Source organism: Urocampus carinirostris, chromosome 17 (genome assembly GCF_059441175.1).
Source record: "Urocampus carinirostris isolate Australia breed hairy pipefish chromosome 17, RoL_Ucar_1.0, whole genome shotgun sequence".
NCBI classification, from domain to species: domain Eukaryota; kingdom Metazoa; phylum Chordata; class Actinopteri; order Syngnathiformes; family Syngnathidae; genus Urocampus; species Urocampus carinirostris.
This window is the reverse complement of record NC_142365.1, coordinates 1,046,847-1,069,663: the sequence shown is the minus strand read 5'-3', so window position 1 is coordinate 1,069,663 and position 22,817 is coordinate 1,046,847. Positions and strand designations below refer to the sequence as shown.

Genomic DNA, 22,817 nt, shown 5'->3' with positions numbered 1-22,817 from the left:
CGTCCCCTGATCTAAAACCGACGTGAAGCTAGCTAAAAAAATCTGCGGTGATTCCCTTGTGATGGTTTTCTATCTTGTCTAGTGAAAATCCCAGTAAGGGAAAGGCGACGCGAAGAAGAACACAAAACAAATATTTAGCTGAACAGACAGGTTTTAACAAACAAATTTGAAGCTCGTCCTGCTTTGAGTCAATTGTATGCACAAAGTTGCCAAGGAATACATTGGCGTTTTGCGCAGAACCATTCTAGGGGGCGCCGAACTTTGGAATGAAGTAGAACAGATTGCTAGCCAGGCTTTCTCTTGCTTCCAACATGAGTCACCTCTGACCTCAGACATCTGGACCAACGGACAAAAGTTTCCAAAGACACGGTTTGAAATCTCGTAGGAAGCCTTCCCAGAAGAGTGCAAGCTGCCATCACCGTATTTCTGCTATTCTCATAATTTCCTGTTTGTTTCGACACTCAAGAGTTGAGTTCGAAAGTTTACACAACCCAAATAAACTCAGTCAAAGTACCGTATTTTCCGCACTATATGGCGCACCGTGTTATAAGGCGCACCTTCAATGAATGATATATTTTTAAACTTTTTCCATACATAAGGCGCACCCCATTATAAGGCGCTATAAGTGCATGCTGGTTTAAGATCAGGTAATTGTGCAATTTTGTAATTGTAATCCTGTGCAGTCCTTCGAGACATTTTTGTGATTAAGGGCGTCATAAATAAATGGGACTTAACTTGACTTGGCTACAGTAGAGGATGTAGTTACGTTATGCAACCGTTAGATGGTGCCGCGCTAAAGGGAATGTCAACAAAACAGTCGGATAGGTCAGTCAAACTTTATTAATAGATAACAAACAAGCTTTCCACAATCTTCATTCACTCCCAAAATGAATAAACAGCTGTTTTATTATTTTCTCTGAGGTAAAGCAATTTCGTGACACATCTTTAACATCTTTGAACAACAGCAAGGCATAACATTTTACTTTTCCTCCATTTAGTCGACACGCAAATAAAACGTCCGATACTGCTATGGTAAATGAAACGTTAGTGCAATCGTAATATAGTGACACTCGTAATGTGCAAAAACAACAAGTGCAAAACAATAACAATAAAGCAATAACATAATAACTGTAAAATGTAAAACGTAAACACACACCAAGTAGGACCACCTCTGAATTCTTTAATGTTAAGTTCCCGTGCCAGCGCTGTTGCCTTCATTCAAATAGTTATTGTACTGACACTTGAACTTGCTGCCATCGATTCATTAATGTTGAACTCTCTCGCTGCTGCTCTATTTCCGTGTTCTACTGCGTGACCGATCGCCTTGAGTTTAAACTCTGTAAGCGTGTCTCTTAATAGGAGCCATTTCAGGGTCTTTATACAAACGCACAAATAAAAGAGAATCGTTGTTTAATATTTCCCAGTATGCACAGCGCACTTCTTCTTCTACGCGAAAAATAGAATCGGTGGCTCATTATCTTAGTTGCGAGACCTTGTAATTTAATATTGATCCATATATAAGGCGCACCGGATTATAAGGCGCATAGTCAGCTTTTTGAAAAAAAAAAAAAAGTCGGATTTTATGGTCGCCTTATAGTGCGGAAAATACGGTAGTTCATGCAAAGCTAGCGTTCGCCCGCCATCATTTGTGCACAGCTGATAAAAACCATGTCCATTCCTGACTTCAGTCTGTGTTCAGGTATTAGCTTAGCCAACTTGCTGATTGAGAAAACCCAACGGCATTACGCCGAATATACCTTTAAACTAGGGGTGTAACGACGTGACTATGAGACAAAAGGGAAGATCAGCTGGATCGATTTCACGGGTGGGAAGTGACAGGTCTAACAGGTCGAACAGAAACGGGTCCAGAAAAGAGGTCGGCAGCAGGTATCAGGCAGGCAACCGGGCAGGATAGAGTCGGAGAGTCACAAAAGCTTGCCTACCTGAGAGCATAGGTTCGCAGACGGTCCGACAGGTTCCTTTCGGAAGACGGGAGTTTCAAAAGAGTCCAACATCCATGGCAGGTGCCCAAAATCAGTAATAGAATAGAATCTTCCTTTATTGTCATTGTTACAAAATGGGTTAACATATTGTGACAACGAAATTGGGCATGGCACTCAAGTTTCACATACTCACAGTGCATGATAATCATGACAATATTAGGCTTTATCATTCAGCCTACATAAGTAACCTACTCTATATATTATAATCTCATGTGATAGGAGAGCTTTTCTAAATTCAACACATTTACATACCTTCCAAAACTACCTTTACCGCTTTTATTTAAACTAAACACATATCTTGACTCAAGACCAGAATTTTGGTCTATGGCTGCTTGATTTTGAGTCTTAGTGCTTGAATAAACCTCCCCAACGATCCAATAGAGTTACACTTTCGTAAAAGTTTTGCCACTTCGTGTTAATTTACATTCTTTAGTATTCTGGAGACGGATTGTGTTTCATGTGTCCGAGGTCAAATCTACCACATTCATTTTAGATGGATAGATAGATACTTTATTCATCCCTGTAGGGAAATTCACACTTACAGCAGTATCCTTGTGTTAAAAATAAAAAAAAATAAAGAAAGCAGGCAGTGTTGTATCCAGAGTCATGTGATTGAAGTCCCCAGAGATTAACAGGATGGCCTCGGGGTGCTGTGTTTGTAGTTTAGCCACAGCGGAGTGGATGACATCACACGCTAGGCCAAAAGTCCGACGTCCCTGCAGCAGATGGAAATCTTTGTGTTTACAGGCCCAGGGTTACACCACCTCGTGTTCACGTAGATAGGGAGTCCGCCTCCTCTCCGCTTCCTGCAGGCTTTTGTGTCTCTGTCTGCCCTAACAGCGCTGAACCCGGGTAGCTCCACGTTAGCGTCCGGGATGCTAGACGTGAGCCACGTTTCCGTAAAACACAACAAACTGCACTCCCTGTACGTTTTGATGTTTTTCACCAGCACAGCCAGTTGGTCGGTCTTATTTGGTAGAGAGTTCATATTTCCTACAGTACCGAAGGCTTATATCACCGCTAGCCGCTTAGCCTTCACCTTAGCTCCGGCTCTGCAGCCACAATAGGGCCCCCTCACCTCGCCGGCACGAGAAATCTTCAGGTCAAGGAGTTGATTCCTCGAATTAATGCATTTTTGTGCGTTAAAACCCAACACCATAGGACAGAAATTCATCCAAAGTGTAGTTGTCAAACGAAATAACACGGAGCTGCTGGAGAGGCTGCCGCTCGACTTTGATGTTATGTTACACCTGAACCAACTCACCACGCTACACAAACTTAACTCCTCCCTTTAGCAGTCAGAGATAGAATTTGGTTTCCATTTATTTCAAATGATTTTGATAGAAATTACTTAGAGACTCGTTTCTTATTCTGACATACTCGGAATTTTAGGGCGGATCCTGTGGACGGTATGTTTGACATGCCTGCCATAGTCCGATATGTCCAACTTTTTCAAGCTCTTTTTTAATTTTATAGAACCTGTGCGGGTCTACTACCTGCGACACCCTGGGAATGGCCGACGTGGGCACCATGTGCAACCCCAAACTGAGCTGTTCCGTCATCGAAGACGACGGCTTAGCTTCTGCCTTCACCACAGCTCACGAGCTCGGTAAGCCACGCCCGCTCCCATAAAACCTGTTCCTCCCGAGCGTTCCTAACAGACGTCCGTCCCCCTGTCCTCGGTCCGCAGGACACGTCTTCAACATGCCGCACGACAACGTGAAGGCCTGCGAGGACGTTTTTGGAAAGCTGCCGGATAACCACATGATGTCGCCGACGCTCGTTCAGGTTAACCGCAACAGCCCTTGGTCGCCCTGCAGTGCCGCCATCATTACCGAGTTTCTGGACGCGGGACAGGGTAAGTCTCCGGGACCACGCCCCTCTCCAAACAATGTCAGGGGTAGCAAACATTCGGGGTTGCTGCGCGTGGATTGTTGAAGCAGAATTTATCTCAGGTTATAGCAGTCCATTGCAACCAAAAGATCTTAGTTTATAGATAGGACCACATCCATCTCCAAACAATGTGAGGAGTAGCAAACATTCAGTGGAATCATTAGGTTAAAACGTTTGGCCTGGAGACCTGGGCAGCATTTGCTCAGGAGGTAGAGCAGGTCGCAGGTTCAGTTCTCAAAGTGTCCTTTGGCAAGAAAACTGAACCTCTAATGCCCCCGAGACGTTGTCTTTTTTTGTATTGAACTCCAATAATAGCCAACTCCCATAAAGCCCTTTTCCGTCTTTGTAAACAAGTGTGACGTACTGAAGCTGCGCGTGGATTGTTGAAGCAGAATTTATCTCAGTTTATAGCAGTCTGTTGACACCAAACGATCCTAGATCTGTCAGGACCAGGATAGGAAACAGGAAGCAGAACCCACTCGCGTAACGTCACTCACAGTTTATTGGGGAGAAGAGGAATGATCGCACACTCAATCCGGGGATCGTTGGTCGCAAAGGTAGATTGAAATCAAACAGATCGGGGCGAGAACATAACAGGAGCAAAGCACAGGCGAAAACGGGGATTCACAGGGCTTGGCAAAACAAGAGCAAAAACAAGAGCAAAAACACGGGTAAAAACGGGGATTCACAGGCTTGACGTATCAAGTCTTTTTTTTATTTTTTTTTGTATCACAACAGAGTTTAGCAGGAGTTTCGCAGACACTCCGACACCAGTCAACTCACAGACAGTGTTTAACTAGTCAGGGAGAAGTTTCAGCTGCTGTCCATGGGCAGGGCCAAATGGCCGCCGTAGCAACCGTGACAGAACCCGGCACCACACGGCGGGGACCAATTGGGCGCCATGGCAACCGTGACAAGATCATAGATAGGAACTGCGCAAAATAGCACAAAATATGTGCTAGCAGCAAGATAGTGTCATTATTTTAGTCATAAATGTCAAATACAGTGGGACCTCGCTACTTCGCGGTTCCACGTTCGCGGGTTCAGAGCTTTGCGGGTCTAAAAAAATAATAATAATAAATTGTAATTTTTTCTTTTTGAAGCATTTTTGAAGGGGCGTCGCTACTACTCAGATATTCACTTTTCGTGGGTGGTTTTGGTCCCCTTTACCGGGTCTAAAAAAATAATAATAATAAAATAAAATAATAAAAAAAAAATAATAATAAATACATCCTAAGCATTTTTGAAGGGGCGTCGCTACTTCGCGGATTTTCACTTTTCGCGGGTGGTTTTGGTCCCCCCCTTAACATTGATAACCGAGGGATGACTGTAATACAAAAAAACGTTATTTTGATTGGTGCTGGATAAATTGAAAAATCGTCCTTAAAGGAGTTGAAAAGTGCTCGAATCTGGCCACGAGAAAAGGACGTCAGATTAAAAAGCCTGCCGCCGGCCGAATGTGGCCCCCGGGCCGCAGTTTGCCAACCCTATTTTAGACGAACGGGAAAGCAAAATTGGACGCAACCTGTTTTATCGTCCCTTTGGGCACGGCGAGGCTTTCACCGCTGAAATATTTCAACGATGAGCACATTCACAAAACACATGTTTGGTGGCGAATGACGACTCTGTTTGCGGTGAAGGACGGCAAATTTTCACCTATTTATTATTGCGTACTTCCTTTTCATCTCCAAAACGCTACAATCACGTCTGTTACATGCCCGACTGAGTTTTGGCCTTCCCCAGAAGAGCGAAAAGGGAATCGGGCTGCTTTGGACTGCAGAGCTCTTCTTTTTCCAAAGTTTTGCACATCTGTCTTTAATTGGGGGATTTGTTTGGAGGAGCATCACCGCCGTGGTTGGGAGAAAATGGCTTTTTACCGGCCGGGGCTTCCCCTGCAGGTTGAATGGACGCCGATTTCTTGCTTTTGAAGGAGGGTCCCCCCCGATGTTCCCTGTCATTTTCCTTAGGGGTCTGAGCGTTCACACAAAGTCGGTGAGCAACGCTTGAAACAACAGTGAGCAACCATAATCCCAAGTGTGGCAACTAAGTCATTATCAAACATGTCCAAAACTTGACATCCAGTAACATTTGCAGAGTTTCCGGCAATGCAAAATGATTTTTCTCTTTTGAATGAATCGACTCATGTACGATTGCCTACAAACACCGTTTTATTTTATTTCCTGATCTATTTTGTCACATAATCTTAACATTTTTGGGGCCTTATTTCGTCGGTTGCAAGATACAGAACTGTATTTAATCACATTTTTTCATGGAAGTACAATGTTGGCAACAAGATTCACTTGATATCATTGGAAATGATTTGAATGCAACACAAACTTTTTCTTCTTTTTTCTGTGTTTTTTCTACTTTTTTTTTAATTCCTTTAAAAAAAATCTCATCGTGTTTATTTTTTCCGAGCCGTTACTTTTTTCTTTTTGTTCTCTATTTACTTTTTTCCTACATTCCTTTCTTTTCTTTTTTTCAGTTTTTTTTCTCAATTTTTACTTCTTTTTTCTCTTCCTTTTTTTCTTTTTTCTCAGCTTTTCACTACTTTTTCATTTTGGTATTTTTTTCTTTTTTGTTGTATTCCCCCATTCCTTTAAGTCATGTTGTGCATCATTTTACTTAATATTTGGTCATGTTGGGATTAAAGAAGCGAAAACAACCTGAAGAGCCGTTTAGGACCCAAAAGAGCCGGTTCCTTTTTAGTGAGCCGAGCCGAAGAAGCCGGTTCTCGACATACTCCACTAACTTTACTCAACTTCGTTCCACTTGGACTCGACTTCAAAATACCGCATTTAGGACACAACGTCGGGGGAACCCGTGTATTTTGACCTTCATGCACTGTAACTTTGACTTAAGTCGCTTCTAAATAGGTAATTTTGAGCCCTGATTTTTGTGCGCTGGCTCGATTATCTTGTGCGACAGTGCGCAATTGTGCACGCGCGCAGCTTAGAGGGAACACTGCCCCCCACACACACATTTTTTGACGCTCGGTCTTAAAGTTTTTTTTTCACATCATAAGTCTTGAGTGACAGCGTCGCTTGGAGAATGTAGACATGTCGGGGCAACTTAAGGGGCCCCTTTAACCGCAGTTAATTGTCTCTTGACAGACAAGTAGAGATTATTCTTTTGGTGGTCGTATAATTCATCATACTTTTCTTCTCTCGCGTTTGTAGTATTTGGTAGATGTTTTGTAGTATTTCTGCAGTATTTTTTTGGTATAATCGTAGTTTCTTCTCCCATTCGGAATGACCGTGATTTTCGCACTATAAGGCACACTTAAAAAACTATAGATGTACCTTTGTAGTATTTCTTTACTACATTTCTTTTCAGTACCTAGCCACTCCTTTGCACATCTGTTCTCCTCTGCACTACCGTACTCCATTGTTATTGTTATTGTATAGTGACTTCTTTACCTGACTGCCCATTTTGCACATCTGGTGAGCTGCTCCTCTTGCACTCTTTGCACTACTTTATATACTATACATAGCTATAATTATTGAGTATATTATTAGTACTTCAATACTCCAACTCAATACAACATTTTATTTATATCTGTACATTCAAGGAAATTGTGCGGGTCAGATGTATCGACATTTCGTTCTGTATACCAGGTACTAGAATGACAATAAAGTAGATCTGAATCTGAATATGAATTTCTGCAGTAGGAATCCTGTATTATTGTCACGAAACACGAACGGAGACGGGACCCATTTGCGTTCGATTAACTCAACTTTATTTACAGGTAGCAGATCGCCGGGTACGTGTTTAGCGAAGGCAATGTCGAGAGTGAGAAAAAACTGGTCAATGGCCGGGACGGAGGAGCAAAAACATAAACGGGTTCGGAAAAGGTCGGCAATGGGAAAAAAACAAAGAACAGGGCAGGATAGAGTCAGGAGTCACAAAAGTTTGCCTAGCATGTAGCGTAGGTTCACAGACGATCCGACGAGTGATGTCAGAAAGGCGGGGGTTTCGAAAGAGTACAACAGCCAATCAGGGACCGTGGCTGTTGGCGCCAACGGGCAGACTCAGGTGCCCCGCATCAGTAATCATCACAATTATAGTGTCACTCTAGTAGTATTTTTCGAGTATTTATTTTCAGAATAAAAGCAAAATAATATAATAGGTACCTGTTTGAAGCACTAAATTGGAGATTTAATTTAGCTGTATTACTGTAGTATTTTTGTGGTGTTTTTTGTCGCATTTCTATGGAAGGATTTTTTTGTAGTACAGTATTTCAGTTGTATTTTGTTGTATTAGTAGATATATTTTTGTAGTATTTCGTAGTATTTTTGTTTTATTATCTTAGCATTCCTGTAGTAGTATTCTGTCGTATTTCTGTGGTTTAATCATTGTTTTTTCCTCCCATACAAAATGAACGTGATATTTAAACTCTAAGGCATTTTATGGATTTTTTGAGCAACATGTTTTAAATTTAAATTCAATTGCTCCTTTCAGACAAAGAAGAGTCTCTTAGACGCGAGCATTTTAAACCACAATAACTGTCAGGACCAGAACAGACCCACTTGCATTGCGTTTCTCTCAAGTTTTATTGGAAGAAAGAGAAAGGGTTGCACTCACGATCCGGTGATCGCTGGGCGCAGGAAGCAGGTCGCTCTGAACGCGGAAGTGGAACTTCCATGGGGAGCGATGTGGCGGTGTCAGGAACGGAAAAAACGGGTCAGTCGCCGGGACAGGAGAGTAGACGAGGTCGGGGACAAAAAGAGGCCGAAAGCCGGGACGGGAGAGTAGACGCGGTCAGGATTAAAAATGGGTCGAAGCCGGGGAACAGACGGGAGCAAAAACAGGTCGAAAAAGGCTTGCCTAGTGTTAACTGAGGTTCGCAGACAGACTGACAGAAGGTGACAGTTAGGAGTGGAACAGAGGGCCAATCAGAGTCCGAGGCAGTTGGCGACAAAGGAGCGGGCGCAGCTCATGCATATCGGTAATCGTGACAAATAACCTACCAATCTCTGTCCTGTGTCCCTCTTTTTATTAACCCAAGGTTTGATTTTTCAAATAGTACTCCTAGAAGTTGTTTCTGATGGATGGCCATCTTTAGTGATTTTCAAGCAACTCTTCTTCAAATTCTGGAAGTGCCGTTCATTTTCTAAATGAATCTGGATTTAATTTGACCAGTTTGAGTTCAGCGGAACATTTTACGCTATTAAAACTCAATTGGAAAGTATTCTTAAACTGTAATTATGTCATTTTAACGCAAGGAAGGGAAATTTTGAGTTTACAGATGAAAAGGTCGTTTGGGGTTTGATCACAGAAAACGTTTTTCAGAAGCACATCTGCTACAATTAGTATTTGTGATAAAATAGGGAACATTTGCTGGAGTAAAATGTGTACAAAAATTAATGAGAAGGTTTTCTTCTAGGGGACTGTTTGCTGGACCATCCCCAGAGACCCTTAAGCCTTCCCAAGGGACCTCCTGGAGCCCCCTACCAACTGAAGCGTCAGTGCGAGTTGGCTTACGGCGAAGGTTTCGAGCCCTGCCCCTACTTAGAGGAGCCTTGCTCTCGCCTTTGGTGCATGGGCAAGGCCACCGGTCATTCCATGTGCATGACCAGACACTTCCCTTGGGCGGACGGGACCCCCTGCGGGGCCGGGAACGTCTGCAACCAGGGGGTCTGCGTCCCCAAATGGGAGCAAGCCCGCAAGGTGAGCAACTTAAACATAATAGTATTGTATTTATTGATTTATTCAGCCAGTATAAACCATAAACATGATACAGTGAACCTCAATTCTCGACCAAAATCCGTTCCAGAACCCTGTTCAAAAACCGATTTGTTCAATCACCGAAATCATTTTTCCCATTAAAAATAATGTTAATCCTTTTAATCCGTTCCAACACCCTGAATCTTTACCTTGAATGTTTAACGTAAACATCAAGCTAACCCGGGCTAATCGTACGTCCGCGTTATCGTCATCTTCCGTACGAAAGATGACGCTAACATGAACGTGTAAAAATAAAAAAAATCAGGTCGTTTACAAGTCATCTAGCACCCGGGTCTCCACAACAAGTGGTGAGCGGTTCATTGGAAAAGGGGCTCCGTTCCAACACCCTCAATGTTTACCTCAATGTTCAACGTAAACACAATGCTAACCCAGGCTAATCGTGTGTTCGCATTATTGTAATCTTCCGTACGAAAGATGACGCTAACATGAACGTGTAAAAATAAAAAAAAGGATAACAAAAATAATTATGAATAGGATTTCTTACCTTTGTGGTGGTCAGCAGAAGGCGCAGGCAAGATCAGACACTCGCACGCCTCCTTCATATTTCGCTATCGTTTCTTTCTTAAATGCAATAGTTGTACGCACTACTTTTCTTTTTTCACCTGTAGCAACTTTGCTGCTTGCACTGAATTTCTTCGGAGGCATAATTAGGGGCTAAAACACCCGTACGCCACTCAGCATGGCACCCTAGCGTACGCACTCACGCATTACCGGCGTTCCAACTCCGATTTTTTGACCGAACAGCAAAGCAAGAATTTCTCGAAATTTTGGGTCGGACTCCCATTTGTTCCAACTGAGAGGCGTTTGAAAACCCAGGTTCCACTGTATGTAAAGAAATCATTTGTCACGTGAACACTCAATAATGATCAAATAATAGATGTAAAAGAATAGAGTAAAAAAGATATTGTAGTGTATAATACAAGGTCATTCTATAGAATAGTTTAAAAAGAAAGAATATGTAAATAACAAGACTAGTGTAGAATAGGTCGGAGGAACGCCGTTGGCATAATAATACTACACGTAATAACCTAAATCAATTCCCGTTGAACATACGGATAGCGGAAGGGTAAAAACTCTCTTTAAGACGTGAAGTCTTGCTCGCAATGGAGAGAAGACGGCGACCTGACGGCAGGTCATCAAAGTTCCTGCGAGGGTGAATGGGATTGTCTATAATTTTTAGTGTCTGTTTTCTAGTTCGATCGATGTAGATACTTTGCAGGGACGGGAGGCCAGTACCTATTATTTCCTCTGCCGTACTCACTACTGATTCCATCTTTGAAAATTATTTTTGATTGACGCGACCAAACCAAACTGGGATTGACCTCGTTAAAACTGATTCAATGATAGCACCGTAAAAATTGACTAGAATGGATTGACGGACTCCGAAGGATTTGAGTTGACGAAGGAAGTAGAGCCTTTGTCTGGCTGACTTTAGAATATCAATAGCATTGACGCTCCATGTGAGGTCAGCTGACAAGTAAGTACCCAGAAACTTGAATGATGGACCAGTTCCACCTCACTACCATTAATTGACAATGGCACATGCGGGGTTGACAGCCTTTGGGTAAACAGTCCCCCTGCTTATAATTATTTGACAGTACAGTAGTAGGTTTTTTTTTAGGTGTAGTATTGTACAATAATCTATCTATCTATCTATCTATCTATCTATCTATCTATCCATCTATCTATCTATCTACCAAAGCCACCTGTGGAGGGTGGCTTGAGTCAAGAACACACTCACATTCACCAATCATTCATTCCACACCTGAACCTGAACAATAAGCTCACAGCACAAAAAGGGCTTAGTTGCTGTGCCATGCAACCCTTCATCAGCAGAGAGGCCCGACAGCATACACTGGTTTACCCCCTCTGCATCAAATGTGTCAATATCAGTCATTCTTAACCAATTTTTCCCTTTCACATCTATCCCTAACGCACACTCTTCCATCCATTAAATTAAGCAATTTTACATCGAGAGTACCTTTTAGCCCATCCTTGCAACCATGTTAGGGCCTTCCTCTGATTCTATTTCCCACAACTTCTTCACTACATACTCTCTGAGTCAAACGGCCTTCATCCATTATTTCCATATATCCAAACCACCTCAGAACATTTTCATCAACCCTCTCAGCAAGTTTTTCTCCTTACCTTTTCACTCCTTACCTTATCCATTATGCCACTCCACACGTACTACGCAAACATCTCCTTTCGAAGATATTTAACCTATAACGCTCATTTACGATCAAACCCCATGCCTCTGAGCCATACATCGCTGTTGGTACCACCATTCCTTCATACAATCCTCACTTTGCATCCATTCGCAGATGTCTACATTTAAACAATCCGTTTAGCACACCCATTGCCTTGCACCCTTCACCCACCCTCTTCTTCACATCCTGCGCCTGCTGCCACATACAAACCCAAATACTTAAAACCATAAACCTCCTGCAACTTTACCATTCAACATAATCTCTAATCCACCTATCTCAGCACCTTTCGAACACCTCAAAACCCTACTCTTGTCGGCATTAACCTTAAGCTTCCTTCTCTTACACACTCTATCAAACTCCACGACCAAAGCACTCAGTCCTGCAGAGTTTTTTATTTTTTAAAAAAAAAAAAAGTCTGCCCACCTAGATTTTGTCCTTCTTCACCGTTCACATAAGATCTCAGACATTCGTTTTTGTCGTAAGAGTGTAAGCCGGTTAAAAAAATGAAGTCTGACCAGAGTTCTTGGGTAAAAATGTGGCTAAATACTGCAATTAATAATAATAATAATAATAATAATTTCCTTGTATTGTCATTCTGTGTAACAATGTACACAGAACGAAATGTCGATTGCACCTGACCCGTTGTAGCGAGCCGATGCAGCCGCAGCCAACAGAGGGCGCCGCCGACCACTTTTTAAGTCTTAGGAATGACTCGGCCGGGGCGCGAACCCGAACCAATTAAGAGCAAAACTTGAGTTTTAAGGCACTTTTGTGCTCTTTCAAGCTCAAGAATGGTAATTATTGGCCCTCTGGGTCATTTTAAAGCCGTCAACGTTTGACATTGATGTTCTTTCAAAACCTGTTTCGACCAATTTTGCACTTTAGATGTCCACTAGGGTGTCACTTTGAAATGCTTTTCGTCCCATCGTAAATCACTGTTCTCTTATCGTGATTGACTCCGAGTTGAAAAAAATAAATGGAAGGAATGACCATAAGTATTTTAATGAGTATTTCATTTGGATTGTTCTCTTGTTTGTGTATTTTGCAGGTGGATGGGCGTTGGGGTGGATGGGGTACGTTTGGTTTCTGCTCTCGCACCTGTGGCGGAGGCGTCCAGCTCGCCACAAGAATGTGCAACAACCCGCTTCCCTCAAACGGGGGGAAATACTGCCAAGGGGCTCGGATCAAATACCGCTCCTGCAATCTCAATCGCTGCCTTAATACAGGTTGGACTCGTCCTCAAAAACAATCTTGTTGTCTTTTCATGCCTTATCGTGGGGTCCAAAAACGACCACTTACGTGTGGGAGATCTATAAAAGTTGGCTAACGCTAGAAAATACACCAGGCAGGAGACTTGTTGAGTTTTCTTTACAACTGCAGTTGGAGAAGAAGAAAGTCAGACGGAGCCAGGAATCTACCTCCTTGTGAAAAACCTCCCCGCTCCTGCGCTGTGTTTCATTGCAGTCACAAGAGTGAAATGTTTGAGACAAAGAGAAAATACCACCCCCCTGGGACAATACCAATACTTTTAAACACAGACAGGAAAACTGGGATATGCCAAAAAGGGCCATACGACTGATTAGAAATACACACCTTTGAGCAAATACGTTTAAGCCTACTTTACACTTATTCTGGAAATGCCCATATTTGGACGTGATCGCAAAGAAGCCCACCACTAAGTGGGAAAGTAGCCCTTAAATACCTATCATCTCAATCGAACAGAAAGGAATATCATTTGTCAGATTTTGCGGCACAATCAAACGCAGGAAAGCAGTCATCGTGCTTACGTGCTAAAAAAATGTTATTTAATAACAAAATTGTCAACAAAGTAACAAACCAATATTTAATGAACATTTAACAAAATAGCCTCACCAAAAAACAAGAATGTAAGTGGTAAACAGTGCAGAGGTGATGTAGATGGTAAAAATGGATGGCCTGGGAACAGGTATCTTAATATAATTATGAACTGGCGTGTAGTAATTGGACACACCTGTCCCAATTCCAAACCCATTTGGCCCCTCTGATGGGAGAAGGCTCAATAGACACAAAAAATAGTTGTCATTGATTACAAAAAGAGTATATTATTCATGAAATTTGAGACTGCAACTTTATTCAGACTAGGCCGAGATCAGCCGTTGATTTTGAGGCCTGTGTTGATGTCTCTCCGTAAGGTCCAAAAAGGTTTCCAGTACCTCACCATAGTTCTGTTTTTCTGTTCGCAGGCGAGACTTTCCGCGAAGAGCAATGCGAATTCCACGGCCGTAGGTTCAGCAATAACCATATCGCCCCCTCCACCTTATGGGTCCCCAAGTACTCCGGCGTGAGTGTTGAAGACCGATGCAAACTCATCTGCCGGGCCACTGGGACCGGATACTTCCATGTCATGGCGCTTAAGGTGAGACCTCAGTTCTATGCTATGCTAATCACTAATGTTTACTTTCAGATTTATCTGAGAAAGTTCTTTGGGCTTCATTTAACCTTTTGGACATGTTTCATGTTTCCAAAGAAAGTATTTTATTGAAACAATTGGAAATCCTGTCATTTCTGGACAATCGGATCAACTATTATTCAAGTTTGAAAAAGAGCCAGTGTGTCTTGGGAAAGAAATAGTCAAACGGAGACAAAAAGAGGTCAAAAGCCGGGACGGGAGAGTAGACGTGGTCAGGATCAAAAACGGGTCAAAGCTGCCTTTTGATAGATCGGCGTTTACATGCCAGACCAAGAAGTTAACAGCTTTGTTATTTCAGAAGCTTATTCTATTACCTTATCAGCTGATTGGTTAGCAGGTCTGTGTTGTCAGGACCCACTTGCGTTGCGTTTTATTGGAAGAAAGAGAAAGGGTTGCGCCCACGATCTGGTGATTGCTGGAAGCAGGTCGCTCCGAACGCGGAAGTGGACCTTCCGTGACGAGCGATGGCGGTGTCGGGAACGGAAAAACGGCTCGGTAACTGGGACAGGAGAGCAAAAACCTGGTAGGAAGCGAGTCGAAAGCCAGGAAAGGAGAGTAGACATGGTCGGGGACAAAAGGAGTTCAAAGCCGGGACGGGAGAGTAGACGTGGTCGGGTTCAAAAACGGGTCAAAGCTGCGTTTTGATAGATCCGCGTTTACATGCCAAACCAAGAATTTAACAGCTTCGTTATTTCCTTCTGCTCTTTTCATTGTGTCGTTTCTTTGGCTTTATTAGTTTTAAGACTCTTTTTATGCTTGTCCCCTCGGGTTTTGTTCGTATGTTTAGCTAACAGATGATTCTATTACCTTATCAGCCCATTGATTAGCAGGTCTGTGTTGTCAGGACCCACTTGCGTTGCGTTTCTCACAAGTTTTATTGGAAGAAAGAGAAAGTGGATCTTCCGTGACGAGCGATGGCGGTGTCGGGAACGGAAAAAAGAGCAAAAACGTGGTCAGAAGCGAGTCGAAAGCCAGGAAAGGAGAGTAGACGTGGTCTGGGACCAAAAGAGATCGAAGCCGGGACGGGAGAGTAGATGTGGTCAGGATCCAAAAAGGGGATAGACAGGAGCAAAAAACAGGTGGGAGTCAGGGTCGAAAAAAGGCTTGCCTAGTGTTAACTGAGGTTCACAGATGGATTGACAAAAGGGGATGGATAGGAAAGGGTATAAATAGGGACAGGGAGCCAATCAGAGTCTGAGGCAGTTGGCTCCAAAGGAGCAGGCACAGATGATCCTGACAAACCTTTGAGAAACTGAAATATCCTGGTCATTGACCTTAGCTCAACTTTTCCTGCTTTTGGAAAAATGCGTGCCTCTGAAGGAAAACAGAGATAATCCGGGCGTGGAGTGAATACGAGCGGCCGTGAGAGAAAGTTCACACCACGTCATATTTACTTAAGAGGACACGAAGACTCGGGGGACGTGTCGCATTGAATCATCAGGCAGCTGCGTGCTCCTTCGAAACATCTGAACAGAATATGATTTGACACCAATGTTCCTTCTAAATTTCCTTAGGGGTCCGAGCGTTCGCACAAAGTCGGTGAGCAACGCTTGAAACAACAGTGAACAATGGCAATCCCAAGTGTGGCAAGATAATTCATTATCAAACAATGTCCAAAACTTGACATTTTGCCGAGTTTCCGGCAATGCAAAATGATTTTTCTCTTTTGAATGAATTGACTCATGTACAATTGCAAAGGTTGTACGGCCTACAAACGTCGTTTGTTTTTACAACAATTCTTTCACAAGAATTCTATTTCTTTTTATTTCCTGATATATTTTGTCCCATAATATTAACATTTTGGGGGGCTTATTGAGTCGGTTGCACGATACAGAACTGTACTTAATCACATTTTTGAGTGGAAGTACAATGTTGGCAACAAGATTCACTTGATGTCATGTTTATTCCGTGTTTTTTTTTTCTTCTTTTTTGTTACTTTTTTCTTTTTTTTCTATTTACTTTTTTCCTACATTTCTTTATTTTCTTTTTTTCTGGCGTTTTTTCCAAATTTTTCCTGCTTTTTTCTCTTCCTTTTGTTTCTTTTTTCTCAGCTTTTTACTACTTTTTCATTTTGGTATTTTTTTCTGTTTTGTTCTACTCCCCCCTTCCTTTAAGTCATGTTGTGCATCATTTTACATCATATTTGGTCATGTTGGGATGAAAGAAGCAAAAACAACCTGAAGAACCGTTTAGGACCCGAAAGAGCCGGTTCCTTTTAGTGAGCCGAGCCGAAGAAGCCGGTTCTCTACTAACTTTACTCAACTTCGTTCCACTTCGACTCGACTTGAAAATACCGCATTTAGGACACAACGTCAGGGGAACCCGTGTATTTTAACCTTCATGCACTGTAATTTTGACTTAAGTCGCTTCTTAATGAGTCATTTTGAGCCCTGATTTTTGTGCGCTGGCCAGATTTTCTTGTGCGCTGAGAATGTGCGAGCAATGCGCGATTGCGCACGCGCGCAGCTTAGGGGGAACACTGTTTGACACCGCATCCTGTTCCGCAGCTTTGTGAAAATACACTCGTCTCGGATTTTAGAAGCCATCCCAAAATATCACCGCGCGACGTTAAAGTGACAGAAATGAAGTAGTAATGAATGGTTTCCTAACGTTGGCTACGATGTGTCGTCTATACCGCAGGTCGTGGATGGAACCCGGTGCTCGCCGGAATCCACCGGAGTGTGCGTTCAAGGAAAATGCATCAAGGCCGGGTGCGATGGAAAAATCGGATCCAACAAAAAGTTTAATATGTGCGGAATTTGTGGAGGTCACAACAAAAGCTGCAAGAAGGTGACGGGAATCTTCACGAAGCCGAAGTGAGTACACATGTTCGCCTGCTTGCATTTTTAAAACTCATGTCTCCTCTGTTTTATATGTTTTGAAACACCACGTAATTCCGCCCAAAAACTTATTTCAGGACGAAAAAATATATACTGTCACCAACCAGGAACGAAGACGGGACCCAATTGCGTTCGTTTTACTCAGTTTTATTTAGGAGGAAAGGACGGGTAGCAGATAGCTGGAACACGGAAGTGGCGCTTCCGTGTCGAGCGAAGGTCGTTGTCGAGAGCGAGACAAAACAGGTCGATGGCCGAGGCCGGGGAGCAAAAACGTAAACGGGTCCAGAAAAGAGGTCGGCATTGGGAATCAGACAGAAAACAGGGCAGGATAGAGTCGATGAGTCACAAAAGCTTGCCTAGCGGGGAGCATAGGTTTGCAGACGATCTGACGAGTGTTTTCAGGACGGCAGGAGTTTAAAAAGAGTCCAACAGCCAATCAGGGTCCGTGGCTGTTGACGCCAACGGGGCAGACTCGGATGCCCTGCATCAGTTATCATGATATACACATAACCGCACTGGAATATAAGTCATATTTTTTCTGACGATATGGTGTAATAGTTGAAAAACACTATGCTACATCTTAGCACGTAATTAGATGATGTTAGCTTTAGATAGATAGATAGATAGATAGATAGATAGATAGATAGATAGATAGATAGATAGATAGATAGATAGATAGATAGATAGATAGATAGATAGATAGATAGATAGATAGATAGATAGATAGATAGATAGATAGGGAAATTCACACTTCCAGTAGTATCATTGTGTTGAAAAATGAAATAAAAGATATAGAATACAAAAATACCCAATGTAACGTGTTAATATAGACTAGTATTTAAATAGTGCTACGGGTGGGGTTTAATGTAGGCTTTTACTCCCCCGGGTGGAGTTAAAGAGCCTCATGGCATGAAGAATAAATGATCTCCTCAGTCTGTTTGTGGAACAAGACTGTGACAGCAGTCTGTCGCTGAAGCTGCTCTTTTGTTTGGAGATGATTGCGTGTAGTGGATGGAATGAATTGTCCATGATTGACGGCAGCTTGTTCAGTGCCCGTCTCCCAGCTACTGTTGTCAGGCCGTCCAGTGGAAGCAGACAACTCAAGTTTTAGGTGTACGAGAAGAAAATGATAGTTTAGTGCTCAAAAGATGACAGCTAGTTTTCCATGCAGAAGCAGACATCGCAAGGTTTAAGTACAGAGCGGGACAGTAATAGTAGCCTACAGAGAAAGATGATGCGAGTTTCCCACATGAAACACGTTTCAGGGATAAAAGACGAACATTTTAGGCGTGAAAGAAGGTGCTAGTTCTTGGCCAGAGACATTTTTTTACTTAGGAGACAATAACGTTGCTAGTCAAGAGTTAGAAGAACATGACCCTAGCATTTTACACTCACTAAAAAATCCAGTTTTTAGTCTAAATAAATACAAACAGGATTATGTGCATAGAAGATGTTGTTTTCAGCCTAGAAGAAGACAATTCTGATTATAGATAAAAAAAAGAAGAAACACGTTTTCTGTGTAGAAGTACACTATGATCAGCATTTAAGAATCACTCAAAGCTAGTTTAATACGAAGAAGTAGACTATGTTATTCGTCAGAACAGAAGAAGACGAGGCTAGCTGTCCACACAGAATAAGATAATGCCCGTTTTAGAGGTTGAAAAATAGCTTTTGTTAGAGAGAAAGACAATTTATTTTGCGGAAAGGAAACTAGCTTTTTGTGAAGTATTGCTGGATTCTAGCAGGGAATAAGATTGAACTAGCTTACATCGTGGATGGAAATTAAGACCCTCGAGCAATATGCACACTTTCTCTGCAGTCCAAATTTTTAAAATTGGATGATTTAGTAAAATCTTTCACTGCACAACTGCTATTTAAGGTCAACAAAAAATATAGTGCCAGAAAACATCCAAAAATGATTCATTCGGAAAGAGGGAAATTATAACTTTAAGGGGCTGTCGTGAATTCCTAATCCCAAAGGTGAGAACCACCAGGAAAAGTATGTGTGTGTCTGTGTGCGGAGTCAAACTTTGGAACAATTTACAAGACCAGATCAAACAATGTCCAACTATTTACGGATTTAAATACAAAAAAACATGACTGGGGGAATACAGAGATGAAGAAAATGGGGTAGATTGGAAATACTGCGTTTACAACTATAGTTAACTTTGTTGTTATTGTTACTATTATTATATCATAAATCCAGCTCCAGACTTCCTGTGCGGAGTTTGTATGTTCTCCCCGTGCTTGCGTGGGTTTCCTCCGGGCACTCCGGTTTCCTCCCACGTTCCAAAAAACATGCATTTCAGGTGAATTGGCCAGTCCAAATTGTCCCTAGGTGTGAATGAGCGAATGAGTTGTCTGTCCCTGTGTGCCCTGCGATTGGCTGGCAACCAGTTCAGGGTGTCCCCTGCCCACTGCCCGGAGATGGCTGGGATGGGCTCCAGCCCCACCCGCGACCCTAATGAGGATAAGCGGTACGGCTGATGAGATGAGATGAGATGAACTGTTATTATTGCTATTGTTGTTATCATTGGTGTCACAATATTTAGTGACTAGTAGCATTATAACCTTAATAGATGGGTACTACGATGATCAGTGAATAAAATATGTGACTATTGTTTTTATTATAATTATTGATATCCGACCTATGTAATATGTATATCCGTGAGATTTTGTTCTATTTAGACACAAAAGAGGAGATATCTAAAATGTAATTAACAGGGAAGATGAAGGGGTAGGGAATAGAAACATTTGCCTCTTACTACCCCTTTTCGAACATGTTATGTAACATTATTTTGTTGTTGAGTCCTTGTTTTTGTTCTGCTTTTATTTTAATGTTCGAAATCAAGTTTTCATTCATTCAAGTAGTAGCCATCATATCAAGAGCCGACCTATCTAAAAAGGGGTAGATTATAGTACTGAAAATATAGAAAAAGAGTACTATGATAAGTCAAGGTCCATAGTCAAAGTTACTTTGAATTTTGCCTGGCAAATTACTAAAAAAACACTTTGTTTTGTTAATTTGATATTTGCCGCCTAAAAAACGTCTATTCTATCTATCGATCTCCATTGGTCATATCCCTCAAGAGGGGTGACCGACAGCAAGACAAACACATACAATAACAAAGAAAATAAAAAAGGGAAAAAAACACGCACAACCATTTGTGGACCATGGCCAACCCAAATGCCCAAAACCCAAACAAGTTAGGCACCTCGGCACCTAAGTCGGTCAAGCTTTCGTCCCTCCGGATGAAACGGGACACCAGAAAGCGGCCGTGTCACTCGGGTCTGGGTGACACAACACACTCTCCTTTTCAACAGCAGGGCCCGACAGCTTTTACTGGTTTACCCCTGCCGCATCATACGGGTGCCCTGCCCATCCCTTAGAACGTGTCCAAACACACCACTATCCTTTGACAACACCTCTCCACTCATTCCAAAAAAACTTAAACAACAAATGACACACCTGAGCTCAATCTTAAACCAGAACAGCTTGGACAATGTCTTTAAAATCTATCATTGCGTTTTTTGCTACGCAGGCACGGCTACAATTTCGTGGTGAAGCTACCGGTGGGCGCCACCAACATCGACATCCGCCAACGCGGCTACCAGGGGATGCAGCGCGACGACAACTACCTGGCCGTCAAGAACGCCGAGGGTCGCTACATTCTCAACGGAGACTACATGGTGTCCGCCGGCGAGCAAGACATTATCGTGAAGGGGAGCCTCCTGCACTATAGCGGCCCCGCCGGCGTTTCCGAGACCCTGCGGTCGGTGACTCCTTTGGGGGAGGCGTTGACGGTGGAAGTGCTGTGCGCCGGCAACTTGACGCCTCCCCGCATACGCTATTCCTACTTCCAGCCCCGTTACAACACCAAAGAAGACAAGGACAAGCGAGTAAATTTCCACAACAGCGTGTTGGACGAGGACGGGGCCAGGTCCAAGCCCGCCTCCGGGAAACCTTACGGCAAAGACGAGCCGCTCCGGGAGCAGTGGACGTCTTCGAACTGGGACGAATGCTCGGTGACCTGCGGGGCCGGTTTCCAAAGGCGTTTGGTGCAATGCCTGAGGACGGACGGTAGACCTGCGACCAACTGCGACCCTTCCAAAAGACCCGCCGCCACCCGTTCCTGCGGGGATCCCTGCCCCGAGTGGCACGCCGGCCAGTGGTCTCTGTGCTCCGCCACCTGCGGGAAAGGCTTCAAGAGACGGCCGGTGATCTGCAGAGCCAAAACGGGACTTTTGCTCCCCAGGAACCATTGTGCCGGCTTACGTAAACCACAGGAGCTGGACTTCTGCAGACTGAAGCCTTGCTAAGGACGTGAGATGCTTCCCCGTTACTGGACCTGAGCCGGCAGATTTTTTTCACACGCATCACGAAACAATTAAAGATTTTGTGCAAGTATCGTCCCCATTGTGTAAACCAGGGATGTCAAACTCAGTTTGGCTCTGGGGCTAGATCTAGCTTTTCGGTTCTCAGGCGGGCCTGGTCAGTAAAAGAACGTCGACACCAAAAATGTTAGCTTTCTTTTTCAGTATTAGGCTTTATCAATCAGCCTACATATTCTAATAATGGATGACAAGGGATCTTTTCCAACACATGTAATCAAAAACAATAGGGAAACCAGATATTCATGAATGCAGTTCCAAGCCTGAACCAACTCACCACACTATACGAACTCAACACCAGTGGCCGAAGAGAGCATTGCGTTTATTCAAAACGTCAACACTTTTTAATGGAAATGACCTGAAAACTCTCTTCTTTTTTTGACTTACTCAGACATTTATAGGGGGATGGATTAAATCAGCCGACAGGCGTGCTGTATGTTTGAAACTAAAACATCTGGATCCACTTCTGGCAATAGAGGACTTTCCCAAAGTTATTATCAAGCTAAATCAAGCATTCGAGCTAAGGGCTAAAAGTTGACCTGGATTTTTATAACTAGAGTTTGGAATTTATATTTTAATTTTTTCTCAATCGATTTTGTTTTTTAAAAAATCTCACGCCCCATTTTCTGCCCAAGATTTTTCCTGTGGACTTATTTTTAATCCTATAAATCTTTGACGTATGTTCTCACGACACCGTCCACACCATGCTCCAGGAATGATGCTTTCATAGTCTGACTTAAATTTGTCTTTTTTTAAAAACTTTTGCACTTTGTATTGCAAAAGAAAATGGTGACCTTTACGGGCTGTACTGTATACTATGTATACATTGATTCAGTTCTGCGCAAATCTTCATGTAAATACTTGTGAAATGTTTTCCTTTACATGCAAATCAAATGTTTGGATATATTTATTCCAAATAAAGCCGTGATTGAAAAGTTTTTGAGTGATTTTTTGCTGTTTTTGGAGGATGCTAACTTCCAGGGTTGGGTAGGGTTACTTTAACTGGATTACTTTCAATTACCGTATTTTCCGCACTATAGGGCGCACCGGGTTATAGGGCGCACCCCCAAAAAATAGTTTTTGGTCCTATATCTTCCATACATAAGGCGCACCGGATGATAAGGCGCTACAATGGGAACGTGGACAAAACAGTCAGATAGTTCAGTCCAACTGATTACCCCCTTGATATTCCCAAAGCTTGCAAAGAAGCAAATACGTGTCTCAGACATATACGGAAACAGTGTCTGTACGATGTCACTCAAATGCATCGTTCCAAAAATCA

At 42.8% G+C, this 22,817-nt stretch overlaps 1 protein-coding gene across 1 annotated transcript in view; it reads left to right on the top strand.

The window, feature by feature from the left end:
- LOC148348876 (A disintegrin and metalloproteinase with thrombospondin motifs 15-like) overlaps window positions 1–22,464 on the top strand; it is a 29,193-nt gene extending 6,729 nt beyond the window's left edge. Inside the window, exons 2-8 of the mRNA XM_088320827.1 lie at window positions 3,480–3,612; window positions 3,694–3,861; window positions 9,283–9,566; window positions 12,903–13,080; window positions 14,077–14,249; window positions 16,944–17,119; window positions 20,686–22,464. Of these exons, the coding sequence (XP_088176953.1) occupies window positions 3,480–3,612; window positions 3,694–3,861; window positions 9,283–9,566; window positions 12,903–13,080; window positions 14,077–14,249; window positions 16,944–17,119; window positions 20,686–21,463 (1,890 nt within the window). The 3' untranslated portion in view covers window positions 21,464–22,464. The remainder of the gene's footprint in view (window positions 1–3,479; window positions 3,613–3,693; window positions 3,862–9,282; window positions 9,567–12,902; window positions 13,081–14,076; window positions 14,250–16,943; window positions 17,120–20,685) is intronic.
- The last annotated feature ends 353 nt before the right edge of the window (window positions 22,465–22,817 follow it).